The sequence below is a fragment of the Crocodylus siamensis genome, chromosome 3 (genome assembly GCF_052110815.1).
Source record: "Crocodylus siamensis isolate JL-2025a chromosome 3, ASM5211081v1, whole genome shotgun sequence".
NCBI lineage: Eukaryota > Metazoa > Chordata > Crocodylia > Crocodylidae > Crocodylus > Crocodylus siamensis.
Genome location: NC_143397.1, coordinates 252,861,609 through 252,884,532, shown reverse-complemented (window position 1 = coordinate 252,884,532; position 22,924 = coordinate 252,861,609). Strand labels below are relative to the sequence as shown.

Here is a 22,924-nt window from a genome sequence, read left to right as displayed (position 1 = left end):
GGTATAGCTGCACGTTTCTGTTTTGGAGGCGAGGCTGGGCCTGGCTTTGGCATTGGTGAATGTTGCTGTGCATTGGGAGCAATGGCTTAACTATGGATTCAGCGATTTAGTTTATCTCACATGGAAGAAATTACCACAACCTTTAAAAAACAAAAAACAAAACCCCTCTTAAAAAGCAGGTTTGCACTAGCTCTAAACTGAGTATTTGGACTTCAGTTAGATCCACGTGTACATTGGAGCTGAGATCACAACATGTAGTCTTGTATCATGTTCTCCTATCTACGGTTCCTGAAGAATCCATTGTGAAGTGTCTTGGTATTTAATTTTCATGACTTGAATTACAGAAGAGAGGCCAGCACTTAACACATTTAACACCAGCGGTATCTAAGATTATCACAGTTGTTTTGCCCTGTAGTAAAATTGTAATTTTTAAATACTGTTGTGCCAGATGTTAATAAATGTTGACATGTTTAATATAAGCCACTCTGTTACAACTGTTGTCTTGTCATTAGTGCTTTGCCTTGTTAATTTAATGTTGCTTAACTCCCTTTAATATAACACCCTTATCATAGCTGCTTTGATAAATCCACACAAATTGGGCAGACATGACTGTTACTTGATGAGCAGTTTCCAGCTCCGATTGTGGGTTTCATGGACGTGTAGACCCCTGTGCAACGAGAACTAAAACGGAGCACGCAAGAAGTAGGACTTCAGGTTTGCTACACTGGGCCAAGTGCTGCCCTTTAGAAAACTTATACAATTCGTATCTCTAACTTGCAGATACAGTACAATGTAGCAGTGCTATCGTGGACCTCATTTGCTTTTGGATGGTCTCTTTTTCATGTGCCCTTTAAAATGAAAATCACTCATTTGGATATTATGCAGTAATTGCCATTCTTAAAACCTTTTACACCAATGTTAGAATTGAAGATTTAAAAATGCAGTGAAGGGCTCCACAGGAATGCTAACTGTATTTTGTATAATTATTTATCATTAAATATATGCCTTAATTGGTCTTCATTGTGGTCCAGTTTAATGTTACAGTTAAAATCCGAGTCCTATGCAACTTCTTCCTGTTTTTTTTCAAAGAAGGTATAGTTTTTTGCAGAAACTATTTTTGGCCTCTGAATTTAGTCAATGTATTTTTTACATGTTCACTAAAAAATAAAGTTAGAGTGTTTGTATCTGTTCCCGTATGGCTCTGGAGTACTTGGAATTCAAAGGTAGCCATCGCTTTCACTTTGTAAACTAATTTGTGACATTACAGTTGAATTTCTTTCTTTTCTTTCCTTGCCAAACTCATAGATCCAGGGGAATTTTCTTTATTAGAATTTTTTTTTTGTTTACTGCTTCTATTTTAGTGTCTATTTATGTGTGTTTTATTTTGCCTCCCCTGATTCTGCAGGGGTATGAAGTGAAGGCTAGGAAATCTTTGCTTCATTTGCCTGTAGCACCTGGACAGGGACTGAACAGTCAAGGAGCTTAGGCCTAGTTCCTCAGAGATATTTGGGTGCCTATCTCCCTTTGATTTCAGGTTGAAGTCCATGGAAGCTGTGCGCCTAAATAGCTTTGAGAATCTGATCCCTACAGCTTTCCTCAACATGGTGGGGAGAGGTACCTGAGTGCCCAGAGCACTTCAAATGACTGTACTTGGGTGTAAGAGTGACCCCATATCCCCCAGAATAATAGTGCGTCAGAGGTGGGCGTGCAAGTCTGTGTGTTTTGCTAATCACTGTTCTACTTTTTCACTCTCTTAATGCTGGCAAGGTCACAATTTTGTTACAAATTGCTGTGTTAATATCTAGAACCTGACTTCATGGATTACTACAATTGCCATTTAAAGGTGAAGCTTTAAAACTCTAATTAATCTCTAAAGTACAGTTTTGGTGTTCAGTAATCGATAACGTGTATATTACGTGCGCTTTCTCTCTGGATCAAAGTTTTCCTTAATTCTCGTTTACCCCTCTTTGAAGCGTGAAGGAGAAGCGAGTGTAGAAGGAGTTCTCAATCAGCTGGTGCTCGAGCATCTACAGTTGGCTCCTCTCCAGTGGGGTGAGTAATAGAAGAAGACATTGTTGGTCATTTTAGAGCACATAGTAGTTTCTAATTTCCAGTAATATATTCCTTACAGAGATTTGTTGCCTCAATAAAGATAGAGCATGTATGACGGTATTTACGTTTTCATTTACTCATAGGAAGTCTATGATGTGGAAGGGGTTGCTAGGAAACTGTCCTTTTTTCCCCATGAATGTGTTGCTTAACTGGAGACTATTTTATAATTTAGGTATATTTTTTCCTTAAATCATATTAATGTCAAATATGTCGGTAACAGCTGTTTTCCATCTAAGCAGGAACTCCTTGTGAAACGCGGTCCTAATTGCTTCGCACAAGTGGCAACTGTTGTGAACGTTTTTCCTTTTACGTTGTAGTCTATGTCATAGCATCAGCTGTCTGATGTTTTACTCGTGGACTAGCAATAAACTTCTTTGAAGTTATATTTATTACCCGATCCTACTGTTTTCAATTGCTCAGGCTCTCAAGCATTGCAAGGGTGAGTACCAAGGAGGAAGTTTCTCTGTAACTGGACATTTAATATAATACCGGAGCTGGGAAATGTTTACGCAGAATTAATTCAGTGTGAAAGGGTCATGAGCAGTTGACTCCTGTGCAAGAGCACCTTGCAAGCGCGTGTGTGTGTGTGTGTGTGTGTGTGTGTGTGTGTGTGTGTGTAAATCATATACACCCGAAAGGCCTTTATTTTGCTCTCAGCTTTGAGCATGATAGCTACATGTAGAGCTGTTATTGTTCAGTTAGTTTTCATACGGGAAAAAATGAGTAGTCATATATAGGATATTAATGAATTATGACCAGAGTTTAGTTGCTGCTGATTGTACTATGTTACAATGAACTGGTTGATAGGTTACAATTTATGGCACAAATAATGTGGCTTGTGAACTGCTGTGTGTGAGGATTATTATTATTTTTTTGTTTGCGGGGGGTTGGTTTTTGATCAAGTATTCGTGCTTCAATACAGGGCTTAAATTGACGTAACAGTTCCAGTGATATCAAAGACGGCCAATACAAACTGTTGGGATGGCACTGTTGTATCTTCACGATTCTGTAGCGCCAGAAGTGTGCCGCTTCGTTTAGGGTTAAACCTAAGGCCATTTAGCTTGCTTTTTATTGGTGCTGGCTCACAAAGACATCACAGAGCATGAGAGTGGCTGCACGCTCCCAAGCAGCAGGTTCCTTTCTCCTTGTAAAGCGGCTAAAATGCACGTGACTGTCGGCCCATGGTTTATCATCGGTCTCAGCTACGTAGCATGGATCAGCTCATGAAAAAAGCACTATCAGTTTACCAACCTGAGGGCTGCACTAATAGTAAGGAGGTTAAATGACCTTTAATAGCAAATTGACAAAGTTTTTTTTTAAATAACATTTTGCATAAAGTATCAGTATATTACAAGCTAGTATAACTGGCTTTAAAAAAAAGTGAAAACCTGTATAAAACAGGAATTGGCATTACTTCTTGTCCAATGTTTGAAAGGTGTGTACTTCACATCACTGCTGGGCATTATTAGTTTTGATGTGAAAATGGACTCCAGCTTTAACATGCAAAATCAGATTTAATCAACAGTTTGCAGCATCATTTCTTTTCCCACATCTTTCTGGGATAGTACTATCTTTTTTTTGTATTAAGTGAAAATCCTGTGAAGGTGCATGCCAGTGTCAGCATTTCGAGAGGCTTTTTTTCTTTCAGGCATTTTGCAGGAGGTTGTTTTTCTTTGGGTTGTGTTATTTTAATATTGCATAAGAAAGGCTTGTGTTTTGTGCTGACGCTACTCGTACAGAATGATCAAGCGTTTGTTTGTGCAATGTTTGCATGTATTGACGGTGAAGGTCTTTAAGACCGTGCTTCATGGCTTAATGCTGTACAGCTGAAAAATTGCTTCTGCTGTTCCTTAGGACCTGTGCTGTCCTTAGGAAAGCTGACAGTTGCAGTGAAAGAGATGCTGTAATTCCAGTTTTCATTTAAATCTGAATGAGTACTTAAGTAATGCCAGTGAAAAAGCTGAGCCAATACACATGACTTTGGAAAGAGCCTATGAAACTAACAATCTCAATATTGCTTTAAAATCAGACTTACTTATCTCACTGCATGAAGTTACCCTTTTAAGGAAAAAAATCATGTAGCTCATCATATGCCCTTTCAAAATTCTGTCATAATTTCATACGGTAACATTGCAAAGTTGTCAAATATATTGGTACATTAAATGAAATGTGAAGTCATGCATAATGCAGTATTAATGGTAGTAAAATATTTATCTGAGAGGTAGGAGTCAGGTGTGTTTTAAATGAATGTAGGAAAAAGGGGGACAGGAGGGTGCCTCTGTGTAACTCCTTTCTAGTGCACTGTAGAGGTGGTAATGTCAAATATTTTAGTATCAAGCTATGGCAGAAAAATGCAAAGTGGGAAGGGAAGAGCTGACCAGTGTAAAACCATTTAAAGTTGAAAGGACCATAACGGGGAAATTATGTCAGGTGTTAATGTAGGGGTTTGTAATGTGTTGTTAAAAATTGATTTTAAGATTTAGACCATCTCTTTAAAATGGAGTCATCTATTAGGAATTCTAATAAATCACAGTCTCATTGAAAAATATCATCTTGCTTAACTCTAGCAAGTTTACCACTTCTCAGATTTATGGTGTATTTTCTTTTTATTGCTGGGCAGCAAACCAAGTGTTGGAAGAGACTTGTTTTAAGGTTCAAATGCATTACCATCATCAAATAAAAAAAGCATAACACAGAAGCTTGAGGGGCAAAACTAAGACTCTTTTAAAGGACTACATTAATTAAAGTTTTATGGTTGGTTTTGTGAGTGACCAGCTATAATGGCTTGCATTGCAACATTCTCTTTTCAGATGCCTCCATTTATTTCAGGTTGTTAAATTATGCTGGAGAACAAAGCTTTGGAGACCAAAAACTGTATCAGTTGGTTAATACTCTTCTCCGTTTTTGGTGAGAAGCTATTAGTTACAAAGAACATAAGCAAAGTCTTGTTGCTTAAAAAATAATACACAGTGCTGTCACAGTACTTTAACACATACATTAAATATTGCTTTTAACTTATTGGATGCACAGATAGACTGTAAACCCTTAGTACAAGACCGAGACATGGCTAGGACTGTTGGTTTGGAGTTCCTGGGTTCTAATCTTCATTCTGACCCTCTTCTGCCTTCGATGTATTATTTAAGACAAAGGTTTCCAACATTTTTCAGACTGATTCAGTACTATAATAGAAGTGGGTATACAGGTCCCTTCCTAGACTAAAGGGAAACAGTTTATCATTTCCTTGGCTCTCCCCCAGGATAGGGTAGTCTTGGATTCAGGTATAAATATCGTGCTTACCTCTCTCAAGGTACAAGCTTGTAAGAGGAAGATAATATTAGCTGACTTTGGCAGCATGGTGAGGATTAATAAGTCAAATTTTACTTAGTTCTCTGGAGCACTAATAAATAATAGAAATGCTAGATATTATTATTTTTCTAACGCAAACCTTTGCAACCCTCATTGCCTGGAGGCAGTGACTGACCATTTAAAATATAGTGGTGATTATGCCTCATAAAGTTGGTTGTATAAACACAAGACAAGTTTAGAAAGCCAGAGATACAGAACTGTTTCTAAGACCTGTTAATCCTGCTTCACCTCGGGCAAAGTCTGCAAGTAGTGTCTGATGAAAAACCGTTCTTTTCAGATCCTGGCCTGGTCCCAGACTGCTCTAAGTGCCCCATCTTCATCACCTTGCATAATCAAGCCCTGCATGATTACAGTGTACTTTGAAGGTTTGAAGTATACTTTTGGATATTTGGGTATTGGACTTCAGCTTTAACGCAGCATTTCATCTATTTTAAGTGATTACCATAACAAATCTCTAATTAGCTTGATTTTTTTTTTCCTGTGAGGAAATATAGAAAAGGATGACAGATTAAGGTAGACTCTATCCACATTGCATAAAAGCATATACCTTCTCCGTTATGCTGCATCACGATCCCTAAGGGCAGCTAAGAGCAGCCTTCTGCACATACCAGCTGTTTCCAAGTTCACTTGGTTAAAAACCTGTGGGATGTTTTTCATGGGAGTTGCTCCTCAGATCTGGAAAGCCTTCCCTCCTGAGGCCCGCCACACCTGAGCCTGGGCATCTTTTGGAAGCACTGCAAAACTTTTCTATTTAGGCGGGGATTTAGCAACCAAAGCAAGGCCAAAGTGTTGTTTAGTGAGTCTCTGGTTTCTTTTGTTTTATTTGGTTATTTTGTTTCCTTATTCTACTTGCCCTTTTAATTTCTTCTGTTTCTTCTGCTGTAAGCCACCCTGAAGTTTTTGTTGGGAAGGGTATCATCTAAATTGCATACCTAATTAAAAATACAGATGTATGGCAAGGTGGTTCATAACATTTCGTTCAGGCGTTGACACCTTGAAGCTCTGCAGAGTATTGTCATTGGCATTTGGCATTGTATGATTTAAGGAAATTAGAAATGCTCGCAAAGGACCCCGCTACACCCCGCAGGTGTCATGGAACTAGCTGGTTAAGTGCACAGTTACCTGGAGGTCAGCTACACGTGCAAAGTAGCTATCATGCCATAAAAAAAACTCTAATCTGCTCTAAAGTTAGACCTGGAAAATGTGTACTAACTTAATAGTTGGTTGCTGTTGAGCTTTAATTTGCATGTATTGCAGCCTCTCCCCTGTGTCTGGGAGCTAGGAGCCAAGCCACAGCAGTGCACCATGCCCAGTGGAGCCGGGAGTCCCTGAATTGAGGAGACTCTTAGCCAAAGGCGTTGTGGACTCCGGGTCCCTGCAGCTCCCTACAGCTGCAGATGTCAGGGCAATGAAAATGGCTTGGAGGCTGGGGGACATGACTTGTGAGGAGAGGCTGGGGGAACTGGTGGGAGAAGAGAAAATGGAGGGAGGATTTAATAGCAGCCGTCAACTACCTGATGGTGGGGGGGGGTTCAAAAGAGGATGGAGCGGGACTGTCTTCAGTGGGGACAGATGACAGGACAAGGACCAATGGGCTCAAGTTGCAGCAAGAGAAGCTTAGGTTAGATATCAGGAAAATACTTTTTCACAAGGAGGGTAGTAATGCCCTGGAACCGGTTACCCAGAGAAGTTGTGGAGTCTCCATCCTTGAAGGTTTTTAAGACCCGGGTGGACCAAGCCTTTGCTGGGATGACCTTGTTCTTTGGGTTCACATCCTGAAAATATCTTGGAAAGCTATCATTGCAATGTGTGTTTAACTGAGACAACCGCAGCGCTACACTTTTAATAAAAATAAATCATTGAAGAGAAGCAATCCCTTAAACACACAGTGTTTATTCCCTTCATGGATCTTAAAATTAATTATGAAAATAACTCATCCATTTTATTTTGCTGCTTCCAGTCAGACCTCTAGCAGTAATTAAGTCCTTCTTTTAACAAAGCATTTGATTAATTCCCAAGGATTACAGTAGTGTCAAATTTGAATGTCCTAGAAGTGGAGGAAAATATTTAAAAGTTCCTGTTGGCAAGTAGAAAGCAAAGTTGACTTCTCTGAGGTTGCAAGGTGGGGAACGTTTGGAGGAGAATGCCGGCACTTTGATAGGTTTCTGGATTAGGGACTTCTGGGTTTGGTATGAAACCACAAACCAAATGACAGCAGTCCCTGCTCCAGAAAGTTCACAGTCTTGTTTTATGAAAAGAAGCTGAGTTGATTAAATGAATGAGAAGGGTGTGTGCGCGAGAGCTGTTGTCTGGGGTATAAGGATACATACAACAGGTGAGGAGCGTAGCTTGGAAAGCAGCATTTTATTTTATTTTTGTTGAAGAAAAAGTGTTCTGTTATTTTAGTGGAAGACGATTTGTTGAACCACCCTCTCTGTATGTGGCGATGTCCTTATTTTGAAGACTGTAGACGGGAGGCTAACAATTTGAGCCTCCTGTACTTGAAAATATAATCACACATGTTAGATCCTGTTCCTTTACAATTTTAAGATTTTCTTTGATTGCTTCTATTTTAGGATTACAAGAGCCTGGGTAATTTAGGCAGTGCAAAAGGAAACCTATACCATCAGTCAGAGGAATTTAAGATCCAGACCTTTATACTGTAACGGTTCAAAATCGAATTTGTAGGGAAGTAGCAACTAAAGATATTCTTACTGAGTATGAATCCTGTGACATGCCCTTATCTTGCTAACTTCCCTCTTTTCTCCCTCCTTTTCAAGAACTTGCAGAAGATGCAAGAAAAGTGGGAAAGCTTATAAATATCCTCACAGCCTATGAGAAGGGTGACAGGGTAGTTTGGCAACAGCAAAAAAGCAGAATGTGCTTTAGTTCCTAAGTGTCAAAAGACTAGGATAGTTCCCTGAAAAAGGAAGTAACTTGACAAAACTGGGGCATCTGACATCTTAGCAATATTTCTCGGGTGTCAGAAGATGCTGTTGCGTGACGTACTTGGAATCAGTTTATTTTTGGTACCCACTGAAGTTTCATTTATTTCTAATTGAGACGGCAGGGGAGCAGGAGGAAGGGCACAACTTGGAGGAGGGCTCCAGATGCAACTGGATGAATAATCATTCAAGATGGGCAGTACGATTAAGCAGGCATCGGTAGAAACACTTGTGCTAATGTTAAACGAGCTTAGCTCAGACATGCCAGCAGCTGCTTCGCTGTGATTTACCTTCTTCCTACACCCAAGCTAACTCAGATCTCTGCCTTCAATGGTGGTCTGCTGTATAGAGGTACTTTGAAAGAACTTGGCTTGAGTAACCTAGCATAACGGAGGCTGAGAGGGGAATATGGTAGCCAACTGCTAATACATTCGTGGTTAAACATTAGGAAGGGAGAAGAGCCACTAAAATTGAAGGAGAAATGTTGGAGTAAGAATAAACGGGTATAAACTAGTTTTGAGTAGATTGACGTTGCTAACCATAACAGCAGTGGGGTTCCAGAAGAGTTGCAGGTCCATCCGAGCCAAGTGGCCCATCAAGTTGGCATGGTTAGGGCACATCAGCTTGTGTAGCCATAAGGGAAGAAAGTAATTGTCATCAGGTCCACCGGCCTTTGAGTCCCCTGCCCAATTGACCAGCTGGATTGACTGGAGACGGCCTTTTGGCAGCAGGCCAAAACAGGGCTTGAATTCTTATCGTTGGAGCTGTAGCGAGTTGCCTTAACAGGTCTGCCACCACAGCCTTCCTATAGGAGTAGGGGGCCAAAAACCATCTTAAAACTAGTTGCTCTTGATGAGGTTATGAAATGGATGATATGCGGTGATAGCAAAGACTGTACTTAATGACTCGGTTTCCTTTCAGTCCTATACTCCTAGTGCTCTTGTCTGATAAACAAAGCTTGATTTGATGGGATTGATTGATTATATCAATTTAATTTATTGATTATATAAATTTGGCTAATATTTGTTTCATAAAACCAAATCATGCCTTCCCTCCACCTTCTCCCTCTTTTTCTTTTTTAAAGCCAGACAGACTTAGAATTTACTAATGCTAATGTACTTGTTCTGGAGAATGTTGCTGACTATGTGCCATGTAATCCATTAGAAACAAATAGGCAGCAATGTAGAGGATGTTGAACCATGAAATGGATAAAGCAAAAATGCTTAGTTTTCTGCATGCTTTTGGTACTCATGTGGTTGGGTTGCTGAACTGAATATTCAAATTCTTAAGCAGTAGTGTGATAAAATAACTCGGGAAATAGCCTTGTTTTGGGGTTTGTTTTAGAAAAAGGTATCAAGACAGAGAGAGCATTGAGAGGGTAAGCAGCATTCAAGTTGCATCATGGTAAGTGGTTTGAGAGAGAAGAAACTGAGCATGCAGAGAAAAGAGATCTAAACGTTTCAGCTGATACAGCATAGGCCATGTGGTTAGAAACTGCGAATGATAAACCTTGGTATGGATTCCTGGAATATAATTTAGCTTATGGGTGGCTTGGAAAAGTTTATCGTAGAATATATGTATAGATGAGGGAGTCCAGTAAGAACATTTTTAATTACTTAGCAGTTGAGTAATTTGCAGTAATAGAAATGCAGAAATTGAGAAGCAAGCGAGTTTCTAACTGCTGCATAGGATTACTAACGTATTAACTACAGTGTCCCTTGCAGCTCAAGAGAAGTGATTGTAGAAAGAGCTTTCTGACTGTGAGGGTGGTCAAGCATTGGGATCAAGGGTGGTCAGGCATTGGAACAGGCTCCCTGGAGAAATTGTAGAATCTGAAGCCCTGGAAATTTTCTAACAACTGGTTTGACAGATACTTGACTGGGATGGTTTAGTCAGGGATGACTTCATGAGTCCCCCCCAGCCCTATTTTTGCATGATCCTACAATTCTCTATTTTAAAACAATTCTAAGCTGTAAGCCAAAAAGCATGTCCTGCTCTTGGAGGAAAATCTTTGCTTTTCGTTCCCCCCCTCTTTTGAAAAGCTTGTTCTTTTCCCTCCTTTGTTTTTGCCAAGTTATGGCTGTTGAAAGCAAGCACCATCTTTCCAAGGGTTTCCCTGGACTTCAGATCCAGCTTTTTTGCATAATTTATTTTTGTAATTTGCATGGATATAAGTCTTAGCCTTTTTGTATGAAATTCCTGCACAGCTGCAAGTGATTCCCTGTAGAACAGGAACCGTTACTTGTATGCATTACAAATGGACAGAAAGGAGAGAGGAAAGAAGAGTACAGTGGCCACTGTTTTTCCGGGTTCTTGGTGAAGGAGAAGTGCCCTTTCACCTCTTCCTCTTCACTTTTATGGCCATATTCCACTTCACAGTGATTATCAAATACATTTCTAATGGACATAACTGGGAAGACTGGACCATCTGGACCCGTGCCTTGTTTAAGTTTGAAAACTTAGAATTTAATTCATTTATGTTGTTTTCTTTTTTTTCTTTTACCCACACCAAAGGTTTCCATTTCAGAAGTCATCCTACTTCACCCCATCAGATTCTTTTTCACAAGACAAAGATAGAACCATAAGGAACATTGATATCCCATTTTCAGTTTCTCTTATATGGGTAACAGTCTTTGAATGATATTTGCAGATGCATTGCACAATCCAAGGTAAATCAACTTCTGAATTGTTTGAGCAGGTTATTGTGGTGGGAAATTACTATCACAATATTAAACCATTCTGTCTAACATTTTTACAGTAAACAGCCCAATACCCAAGACGACCTGCAGTATTCAGAAATAATAGGGAAGTGTGGAGCGGGCCCTATTTGATTCAGATTCGGCTGGGATCAGGGGCAGTGATTTGATTTGTTGGCTTGGATTACTGTCCTGCATTCAATTTGGCCGAATTTGAAGATTTGATGCTGATTTCGCGAATCAGCGGTTCGGATATAGACACAGCTTTAAAAGTTGTTTCTACATACCTCCAGGTACCAGCATGGCTTGCGACTGCTGTGATGCTGGGGTGGGTGGAGCGTCCCACAGGAGCATGCCCCCGCCCCCCGCATGCTCAGTAGCGAGCCCGGAAGTCTGGTCCGCTTCTGGGTCTGCTGGGAGTGCACTGGGGAGTCGCCCCGAGCCCCTCTGGCATGGTGATCGGCCACAGGGGGACCCTGGGTGTCTCCCCAAACCTAGGAGGCACCAGTTGCTGAGCTGGGAGTGCAGGGTGCTTCTGGTCCAGTTCTGGGTCTGCTGCCGGGCGTGCTGGGGAGCCCCCTGCGCTTTCGTGGGACGCTCCATCCACCCCAGCATCACACTGTTCACAAGCCACACTGGTACCTCGAGGTGCATACCTAGAGGTATGTAGAAAAAGCATTTAAGGCTGTGTCTATGTCTGAATCGCCAAATGTTCCCAAAGCTCTCCAGATCGATTCAGAAGGTTCTGATCTGATTCGGAGAGATTAAAGGGTCCTCTGATTTGATTCAGATTCAGAGATTCAGCCACCGAATCGGGCCAGATCTCCACCAAAACGAATCGGGGACTGAAGCTTCGCAGAGCCCTAATGAATAATAAGAGGGCAGCTGTTTGTTACACATCATACTAAAGACTGCTGCCAGGAGTCTGACGAGGACTGTTCGCCTGCACAGGTTTGGGTTCTGTGGTTAGGGCTAAACTGTGTTAAACTACATTTAGGAATTTGTTTCATTTATAGTATAGATTAAATTTGATATTGCAGAGAACTATTGTATTTTCAGGGGTAAAGCGCAGACTGTAGAGTGGCTCCATTGTACTACTGTAAAACAAACAAACAAACCCAAACTGGACATATGCTTTGTAACCTTTGAAACCACGTTGTGTGATTCATAGTCCTTGATGTTCTCCGGTCCTTGAGGAGAAGGGACAGAAAAGAAGTATAGTGTGTCTATGGTGGTGGGTGTGTGGGTAGGTCTCACATGTATGTTAGCAAGAAAGTGTTGAATTTGAACATGTTCATGCCAGGAATGGAGAAAGATAGGAACATAAAAATGTATTAAATAAGAGAGAACTTAGGTTTTGATTAAGATGATAAGGAACAAGTGAATATCAAGGAAATGGGATCTTTAACTTTCTGCTACATGTAATCAGTTATTTTTCCCCATTTCCTATTTGAAGTGTGTAGTGCTCTTTAGGTGTTAGTGTTTAAGTTCCCATTTCAGTCGAGCATAACTGTATATTTAAAGTAAGCTTTATGGTATTTACCAAAACTTAGCTTTCATCCACTGATGGCTCTGTTTGCCACTGCTGCTCAGTCTCTGGCCAGTCTGGGTAGGCTGTAGCTGGAGAATCATGACATTGTAGGGGATTTTAAGAAGTACATGGAGTCGCACAGAAAGGCATGCCAAGTTTTATGTGAAAGGCTGGCAATGAAAAACCACCCTCAGGAATTTTAAAAAAAAGTTTTGGGTAATTGCATGTCTGTGCATTGATACATTTTGCTTATTTTCATAGTTTTTCATAGACACTAGGGCTGGAAGGGACCCTGAGGGATCATCGAGTCCAGCCCTCTGTCCCAGGAGCAGGAAGTCAGCTGGGGTCATAGGATCCCGGCAAGGTAGGTAAACATCGAAATGTGTCTTGAAGGCGTTCAAAGTAGGTGCTTGAACTGCCTCCAGTGGGAGTCTGTTCCAGACCTTGGGGGCTCAGAGAGTAAAGAAATTCTTCATATGTCCAGCCTGAATCGGTCACAGTGGAGTTTATGACCATTTGATCTTGTCATCCCTTGGGGCGCTCTGGTGAACAAACGTTCCCCCAGATCCTGGTGGTCACCCCGATCAACTTATAGGTGGCCATCAGATCACCCCTGAGCCTGCGATTTTCCAAGCTAACGAGCCCCATGGCCCAGCCTGTCGTTGTAAGGTCTGCTTTCCTGACCGCTGATCATGCGCGTGGCTCTCCTCTGGACTCTCTCAAGCTTCTCCACATCCTTTTGGAAAGTATCTGTATGAGTGTGAGTTCAGTTTCTACCACCTTGATTATTTTCAGCTTTGTGACACAAACTCCAAGTGACAGTTCTAGATCTGCTGCTGTCACTGATCCTCACCAATGACACCTTTTATTTATTCCACAAAACAGAATGTGGTGGATGGCAGATGTTTTGTCTTTCACGCCATTTCCAAATTGTATAAACTTAGTAAAATGAAATTAAAAGCAAGAGAGTAAAATGCAGATCAGATTTTTCAAACTGGATGAAAGTAAGGACAGTAAACAGCTGTCGGCTGCTGTAAACAATCTGAACATCATTGTCAGCTAAACTGGCAAAGTGACCTTTTCTGCCTTGTCAGGGTAACTTAGAAACTATAATTTCTTGTAGATTGCTATGGCAGCCAGTAAATTTGTTTAACATCTGTTGCTAGCAAATGTATGAGTCAGCACTTTTGTCCTTTATTTACCAATTATAAACTATTTTTGTTAATAGGTAAAATTTATTTGGAGAGGTTTAAGAAAACAGTAATCCGTTTATAGGCACCTAATGAATGATGATGTGTAATAGGCACAGATAGGTTTAAATTAATCTCATTACACGAAATATGCACTTGCACTTACAATGTGCCTTAGGGCCAGGAATAGTTTGGAAAAGATGACTAAAAGTAACTTTGATTGGAAGCCAAGAGGCTCCGTTTCATTTAGAGGTAAATAAAAATTGCCAAAAGGAATTTTTGGGGTCTTGGGGGGAATAAAGGTGCTTTCTTCTCAGAGTTTCATAGTTTCATAGAGTTAATTTTAACAAAGCTGGTCGAGGGCTGTCTTGTTTCTTAAGTTCCTCCAGAATTCTGAAAATCCACCTGTCCTCATGAGACATTGCCATGATCCTCATCAAAATTGCTGGCAATTTTTTCCACTTCTAACTTCAGGGCATCCACTGTTTCTTCTTCCTTGTGTTTTGCACAATCAGATTAATTTTTGGTGTTTTAGATGATGCAAATTCCAGATCGTGGATGCCAGGGGAAGCAATGAACAAGGGATCGCAACAGAAGTAGTAATATGAAACAACGAACAAGGGATCTTTCATAGTAATATGAAAAGGTTGTGTGACTAAGACATTTTGCAAACCACTGCTTTTAAAACATCCACTCCTGCTACTGTTGGAGACAGGATACAAGGCTAGATGGACCATTGCTCCAACCTAGTACAACACTTCTTAAACTCTTATGTTTTCTTATGTTCACAAGAGCCCACAGAATAAATGGGGAGGCAAGTTTAAGAGCCAGCCCAAAAGTTCAGAGTTGCAGAACGATTGTGTCCTGTACAAAGGCTTAAAACTTTAAAAATATGATTTACCTGCAAAATGCTTTCACACAGTTTAATGGGTAACCCCTTTTATTTTTCTTAAGATACTGACTTGAAGTATCTTAGTTTTCCATGAGTGACTGAATAAAATTAAGTACCATAGAAATGTAAGAGGCTAGGAATGGCAGGCCTGTGTAAGGAATTATTTGAGACAGTTTTAAAGCAGTGGTTTTCAAATTGCTGGGTAAGTCAGGTCAGTCCTGGGGCTGCTGTGACTATTGGGGGCACCTCAGGTGCTGTATCAACTGTCCTCCACTCTGCCCTGTGCTTGGCTAGCTTTGCGCATTTTGTTAGTTAAGTCTCATTCAGTCCTTAATATCAGTTCCCCAGCTCTTCTTGGATCTTTTTTCCTCTCTCTCTCCACTGCACCCTGCATTATGGTATTGGCAAGGCTGTCTCGCCTTCTCGCCATGTGTCCAAACCATTGCAGCTTCCTTCGTCCTACAACCTCCGACGACAGTTCATAGGTTCCAGTTTCTTGACTGATTTGTTGCTCAACAGACTTATTGGTCGGTGCTCAGCGTACGAGACATGCAGGGGTCTCCTAAAGCAGTGCATTTCAAATGCCTCGGTTCTGTTCTCTAACTTCCTGTTAAGAGCCCATGCCTCTCAGTCGTAAAGCGTTGTAGAGATGAACACTGCAGGCATTTCTGTAAGTTTAGATTAAGGGGCTTTTTTTCTTATAGAAATTCCTGGTACTGGTTCCATATTTATGTCGTCTTAACCATGGGGAATTTAGGATTTTCTGAAAGTTGATCCAGGCTTTTTTAACAGGGGAACAGCTCTATGGTGTGTCCTAGGAACAGCCTCTGTCTTCCTTCTCTGCATTCACTAATTTACTGAGAAACCCAGATTGCAAATTCTCCCCTCCCCCCCTCAACCCAGTCCTGGAAAGGAGGGGAGTTTTTTGGTGCCCACAGGTCCTGCATGTGGAAGTGGGCTTTTAATATTGTTACCTCAAGTCTGTCATACTGTTTACTTCATCCAGTGTTCCTGGTATTAATTAAGATGGCATGCTTTTCAGGTAAAGGGGATGTTACTGTACTATTACATGCTTTAATGGCATCTAACAGAGTTGGACTGCCATAAATTATGGGCCAAAAATATCTCTTAAGTGTACAGTTTATACAAGTTGTGTATGCCTAGCAGCTAGCACAGCTGGCAGTAATGGGCATGGCTGAAAACTGAGGCAAGTAAAATTGCCTTTTTACTCCTACAGCTTAGGAACCAAATCTTTAGTTCAGATAACTCTACCTGTACTATAGTCAGTAGTTCAAAGCAGAGGTGTGGGTCTTTTGTACTTGTTTCCTATTTTCTGATGAGAAGAAAATGTCTGCATCAAACCTATGTTGACTTTTTTTTTATATTGTCCACCTATTTTATTTTTTTGGGAAATCAAAGGGTGCCTATACACATGCAGTGAGGCTGCTCTGACAGGCTGTAGTTACAGCCCGTCAGAGCAGACTTGATTAATCAAGCCTGCTAGAGCATGGTAATTGCCGCTCCTGCACTGAAAAATGGTGGTGGAGTGCTTTAAGTAAAGCTCATTCAACAAGTTTTACTTAAAGTGCCCCTGCTTCCATTTTTCAGCTCAGGGATGCTGATGCACGTGACAGGTCTTGGAGCTGCTCTAATTAAAGTGCCCCCCATTTACCCCCCTGGAACATGTGTATAAACGCCCGAAGTGTTCTTAGGCATGTGGTTATTCCTGTTGTTCCTTGAGCTCTCTCTAAGATTTATTAGCAATGTATTTTATGGCTTTTAATTTAATAGTTTCTTTGATGGTTCTAGTTGAAGTCCTAACCTTCATTATATGGTAGAGCAGGGGTGGGCAAAATGTGGCCTGCGGGCCAGATGCGGCCCGCCAGGCCATTCTATCCGGTCTTTGGGGCCCCTAAAAATTTAGAAAATGAATATTTATCTGCCCTTGGCTGCCTGTCATGTGCCCTTGATGGCTTGCCAAAACTCAGTAAGCGGCCCTCTGCCCGAAATAATTGCCCAGCACTGCAGTAGAGAGTGATTCATGATTTGCAGTAGAACTTGCACAGAGAAAATACCCATAATTTTGTTTTAATTAGGCAATGTGAGTTCTTTCCATTTAGGGGACAGTTATCTAGGGGAAGTGTTAAGCCTTTGTAGAAATAATTGATTCAAGATTAGTTGCTGTAGGCAGATAAATAATAAACGTAGTTTTGTTGTACAATATTATCTGTACTATGGTATGTGTTCAGACCTACATTACTCTATGAAGAGTCTTTTCTTGACAAAATGCCAGGAAACTAATTTGATGTACCTCTTCAGATTCTATCAGTGGAAATTACTTCAGAGTATCAGAAACAAGGTTATTTCAGCTGTTAGTCGGTATCATTTAAATTAATGGTGATCAAAACGCACCATGTTTTGCGAAGCTTTTTTGTTTCAAGGCATCCTGTTGAATCACAAAGGAAAGTTGGAGACTATGAATTCAGGAGCTCCGAGAATGGAGAAACAAAGCTTTTAGTTTTTTTTCAAAACTCAGGCAAATCATCAAAGTACACACAGTATAATATATCATACAATGTACCATCAGTGGGCTTTTTTCATATTTCATAGATTTCATAGACATTAGGGCTGGAAGGGACCTCGGGAGATCATCGAGTTCAGCCCCCTGCCCAAAGGGCAGGAAGTCAGCTGGGGTCATAGGATCCCAGCAAGATAAGCATCCAATTTACTCTTGAAGGTGTTCAATGTAGGTGCTTGAACCACCTCCGCTGGCAGACTGTTCCAGACCTTGGGGGCTCGGGCAGGAAAGAAATTCTTCCTTATGTCCAGCCTCAAACGGTCTTGCAGGAGTTTGTGACCGTTCGACCTCGTCATCCCTTGGGGCGCTCTGGTGAACAGACGTTGCCCCAGATCCTGGTGGTCACCCCTGAGAAACTTATAGGTGGCCATCAGATCACCCCTGAGCCTGCGCTTTTCCAGGCTAAAGAGTCCCATGGCTCTCAGCCTGTCATCGTAAGATCTGTTTTCCTGACCTCTGATCATGCGCGTGGCTCTCCTCTGGACTCTCTCAAGCTTCTCCACATCCTTTTTGAATTGTGGAGCCCAAACCTGGACGCAGTACTCCAGCTGCGGCCTCACCAAGGCCGAGTACAAGGGGAGAACGACGTCGCAGGATGTGCTCGAGAAGCATCTCTGGATGCAAGCCAGCGTTTTGGTCGCTTTACTAGCCGCAGCTTCGCATTGCAGGCTCATGTTCATCTTGTGGTCAATGATGACCCCCGAGTCTCTTTCTTCTGTAGTGCTAACCAACGTAGCACTGCCGAGCCTATACGGGTGCTGCAGGTTTTTCCTCCCAAGGTGGAGAACCTTGCATTTTTCGGTGTTAAACACCATCAGGTTCTCGTCTGCCCATTTGCTGAGCTTGTCCAGGTCAGCCTGGATCACCCGCCTGTCCTCTGGCGTGGATGCTTTGCCCCAAAGTTTGGTGTCATCGGCAAATATTTTCCAGAATTCAGTTAATTTTTAGTGCACCCCCTCTCCAGTCCAGCATCTCAGCATTAGGAGTATTGACAGGAATTTTCAAGGACTTAAAATAAGCTATTCAGCTCTTATGTTTCAGGCCTTATGAAAATTAATTTTCCTCTTGAAATTACTGGTTAGAAAACTCAAATTTTGCCATCGTGCTTTAATGTGTAGCACTTCTACTAAACAAACAAACAAAAGACCTTAATTACTTTGTATGCATGAGACAGACGTTTTATTTACTCATTTGAAATTTGCATACTTGCAGTTCAGCATAGCTGGTATTTTTTGGAAAGTAGGCTATTGTCCTTGGAGTGTTGTTCTGTTGCCTTCATGAATTCTTTACTAATACTGTTATATCGTAGTTTTTATGGGTTAAGTTGTCGGTTTGGACTTCCAGAGGAGAAGCTATTGTCATTGAGAGGTTTTGCTTCCTACACTTCCTAAATCAAGGGTGTCCAAGCAGGTGGGGGTTACACTCCCTACCGCCTGCACTGGTAGGGACCGCATTCCCCATGGATTGCACATTGCATGAATAACTCCCCCATTGCCCTGTGTGCCCTCACCCCCCAGCCCCCTTTGGCATCACGCATCTGTGCAGGCACCCCCCCCCCCCCAACTGTTGCAATAGCCCTGCATGGACTCCCCTTTTCTCCTGTACTGGGTACCTGTACATCCACGCCATCACTAGCATGCACTGCTGTGGGTCCACCACTGCAATGTGCACCATGTGGCCTCAGCCTCAGATTTACCCTGAACTCCCCTTGCTATGCTGTTTCTCACCGCTCCAACCCCTGTGGCTGGTGCAGAGCACACAAGCTGGAGGGGGTTGGGGGAGCCTGGAGACTCTAGCTACTTTCAGCTAGGCAGAAACTCAGGAGCCACAACTTAACAGGGAGAGCAAGAACAAGGAGTAGTTGTCTCAAGTTGCAGCAAGGGAAATTTAGGTTTGATGTAAGGAAAAACTTTCTTATGAGGAAGGTAGTAAAGCACTGGAACAGGTTACCCTGAGAAGTTGTGGAATCTCCATTTTTGGAGACATTTAAGACCCAGCTAGACAAAGCCTTGGCTAGGATGATGTGGTTGGGGATAGTCCTGCTTTGAGCAGGGGATTGGACTAGATGTGACTTCCTGAGGTCCCTTCCAACCCTCATTTTCTATGGTGAACTCCTCGTAGGATGCATGTGGTCTGTGGGGCCTCAGTTAGACAGCCTTGACTTAAATATTATAAGAAACTTTAGCCAAATTGAAATCCGCGACTAGAAAATACTGTCCTCAAAGATCTTTGGGAATGAGGTAATGAAGAGGGAAGTGTTTCCAAAGAATGTTCATTTTTTTTACCTGTGAATATCCAAGTGAAAATCTATCCACTACCAACAAATACATAGTTCTTTATTCTATTTATCTTTTGAAAAGATGGTTCATAGTTGTAACTTGTAAACATGCTTTTCCACCTAATTTATTATTAAAAACTATGTGCTGTTATCCATTCAGAAGATATTTATTTTCCATTGTTTTTTTAAAATATATATAGGTAAGGATACATTTCTTTGCTATGTTGCCAGTCCTTTGAAATTCTGTTTTTTCTATAGAGAGATGTCTGACCTCAGTTTCTTTCCAAGGATCATTTGGAATTTGTTAGTAATACTAAATGTGTCCAACATGAAATTAAATAAAGCAGAACTTCTGGGCATCTTCAAATGTGTTGACAATCCTTCTTCCATCTGAAATATTTGTTAGACCTATCTCTGTGATACTCGATCAATATGCTGCTGAGACTGAAACTGCTCTTTCGTAGTGTACAGGAACAAATCTTATGCTAGCAATAATAGAGGAGCCAACTCAGTAAAGCGCTTATGCTTACCTGTAAGTTTGTTGTTGAATTGAGCCAAATGAAATTTCCCTTCAATCAGCATTCAGCTGTCATGTTATGAGCAGCATGCTGCTGTTGCTTCCAGTGTATTAACATCATTAGCCAACAGTGTACATAATAATGTAATTGCACTGGGCAAACATGAGAGAACTTAATTATCAAAACTTCGATGTGGAAACTTGTAGTCTTAACTTTTTTTACCTGCCTCTCAGGCGAGCCTGTAGCTAAGAATGAAAGTTCTGGTTCTAAATGTGTAAAAGATTGATCGGACACTGTGGAGACCTAAAGATTCCCTGCATTTCTGGTTGATTTTCTCTTTTAAACTCTTACAGTGAGCATTGAGTAAAAAGTTTCAAATGGCACTGGGAGACCTCTATTTGAAAAACAGATTCAGTGTGGTCATTAACATCCCTGTAAGAATTCCTCTCATTTGTTGAAGGCCTGTTCCATAGAGAGTCATCATCATTACGGCTGTGTGAGGCTTTGGTTACTGATTCAGTTTGGAGGAGATTTGGCCTGATTTGGCGGTTGAATCTCCAAATCCGAATTGAATCAGGAGACCCAGTAATCTCTCTGAATTGAATCGGAAGCCACTGAATCAATTTGGAGAGATTTGATGATTCGACCGTAGACACGGCTTTTATATGTTTTTTTCTACGTACCTTGAGGTACGTAGAAAAAACATATAAAGCTGTGTCTATGGCTGAATCGCTGATTCTCTGAATCAGAATTGAATCTTCAGGTTCAGATTTGGCTGAATCGAATCAGGACAGTGATCCGAATCAGTGAATCGAGTCACTGTCCCCTGAATTGGGTCCAGTCTGAATCGAATACTGCCCAATTCACACACCCCTAATCATCATCATTGGCAGTCCCTCACGATTGAGGATGATAGTCTCCCATGATTGCCTTATCTGTGACGAGGCCAACCTGGGATGGACAGATTCTGTTGCAGCTGGGGCACGTGCTTCTGTGTGGGTGGGTGGCTCTGGATTCCATAGAGAGGACTGTACTCAGTTGAGGGAAGATGCATACTCCTTCAGTCCTCAGGCCAGTGGTTGCATTTCCTGTGACATGGATGTCAGTCCGCTAGGGAGTGAAATGCAGTCAACATCTGAATTGTCAAGCAGGTGAATCTAACAGGATTGCTCGCTAATAATCTAGTTGGCTTCTGACGGAGACATTTGTGTCTGTTTTGTTACCTGCATGGTGGTCCTCGAGGTGCAGTTGAAGTTCCTGTTTCTTTAGCACACTTTCCTAGCTCTGTCATCATGGCTTGTTGGAAATAGACTTCCAGAAAGTGCACCCAACATTCAGGTTACTTCCAGTTTGCATTTTTGTTTTGAGTAGAAATGTTATAGTTTATCAATAAGCAGCCAGGGTCTCTTTAGGAGAGAGAGAGAGAGTAAAACCTGTTCCACAAAGTATAATTTCCAAGAGCAATAAAAAACTATGCTTATTATAGAGAAACTCCAACTAGCTTCAGGCATCAAGGACAACAAAAAGTCCTTTTTCAGATATGTGGGGAGCCGGAGGAAAAGCAAGGGCAATGTTGGACCCCTGCTAAACCAGATGGGGCAACTGACGCCCAGGAAAAAGCCAACCTATTAAATAGGTACTTTGCATCAGTCTTTCATCAGTCACACGGGATGCCCATGCCTGCTATGGGACAGGGAAATCTGGGTGATGGGGATCCCCTACCCTCCATCAATGCTGACCTCGTGAAGGAACACCTTGAGAAGCTGGATACCTTCAAGTCAGCTGGCCCTGACAATCTGCACCCCAGGGCACTCAAGGAGCTGGCGAGCGTCATAGCCCAGCCCCTGGCACGGATCTTTGAAAACTCCTGGCACTCTGGTGCAGTGCCCGAAGACTGGAAGAAGGCCAATGTGGTGCCAATTTTCAGGAAAGGGAGGAGAGTGGATCCGGCTAACTACAGGCCCATTAGCCTGACTTCTATCCTGGGGAAGATCTTAGAAAAGTTTATTAAGGAGGCCATCCTTGATGGACTGGCCCAGGCTAACATCCTAAGGGATAGCCAGCACGGGTTTGTTGCAGGTAGGTCTTGTTTGACCAATCTCATTTCCTTCTATGACCGGGTGACCTATCACCTGGACAAGGGAGAAGAGATTGATGTCATATATCTTGACTTCAAAAAAGCTTTTGATCTGGTATCCCATGATCACCTCTTGGCCAAACTGGCCAGTTGTGGCCTTGGCTCCACCACAATCCGCTGGCTGGGAAATTGGCTCCGTGGTCGGACCCAGAGGGTTGTGATTGACGGCAGTCACTCATTGTGGTGCCCTGTGACCAGTGGGGTCCCTCAAGGCTCTGTCCTGGGACCCATCCTGTTCAACATCTTCATTAACAATGTGGACATTGGAGTCAGGAGTGGACTGGCCAAGTTCGCCGATGACACCAAACTTTGGGGCAAAGCGTCCATGCCAGAAGACAGGCGGGTGATCCAGGCTGACCTGGACAAGCTCAGCAAATGGGCAGACGAGAACCTGATGGTGTTTAACACCGAAAAATGCAAGGTTCTCCACCTTGGGAGGAAAAACCTGCAGCACCCGTATAGGCTCGGCAGTGCTACGTTGGCTAGCACTACAGAAGAAAGAGACTCGGGGGTCATCATTGACCACAAAATGAACATGAGCCTCCAATGCGATGCTGCGGCTAGTAAAGGGACAAAAACACTGGCATGCATCCATAGATGCTTCTCGAGCAAATCCCGGGACGTCATTCTCCCCTTGTACTCGGCCTTGGTGAGGCCGCAGCTGGAGTACTGCGTCCAGGT

At 42.0% G+C, this 22,924-nt stretch overlaps 1 protein-coding gene across 5 annotated transcripts in view; it reads left to right on the top strand.

The window, feature by feature from the left end:
* TRAPPC9 (trafficking protein particle complex subunit 9) overlaps nt 1–22,924 on the top strand; it is an 826,451-nt gene that overhangs the window by 448,395 nt on the left and 355,132 nt on the right. For all 5 annotated transcript variants that reach the window (XM_090040707.1, XM_090040706.1, XM_090040705.1 and 2 more), the window contains one exon: nt 1,962–2,052. In XM_090040707.1, the coding sequence (XP_089896833.1) occupies nt 1,962–2,052 (91 nt within the window). The remainder of the gene's footprint in view (nt 1–1,961; nt 2,053–22,924) is intronic.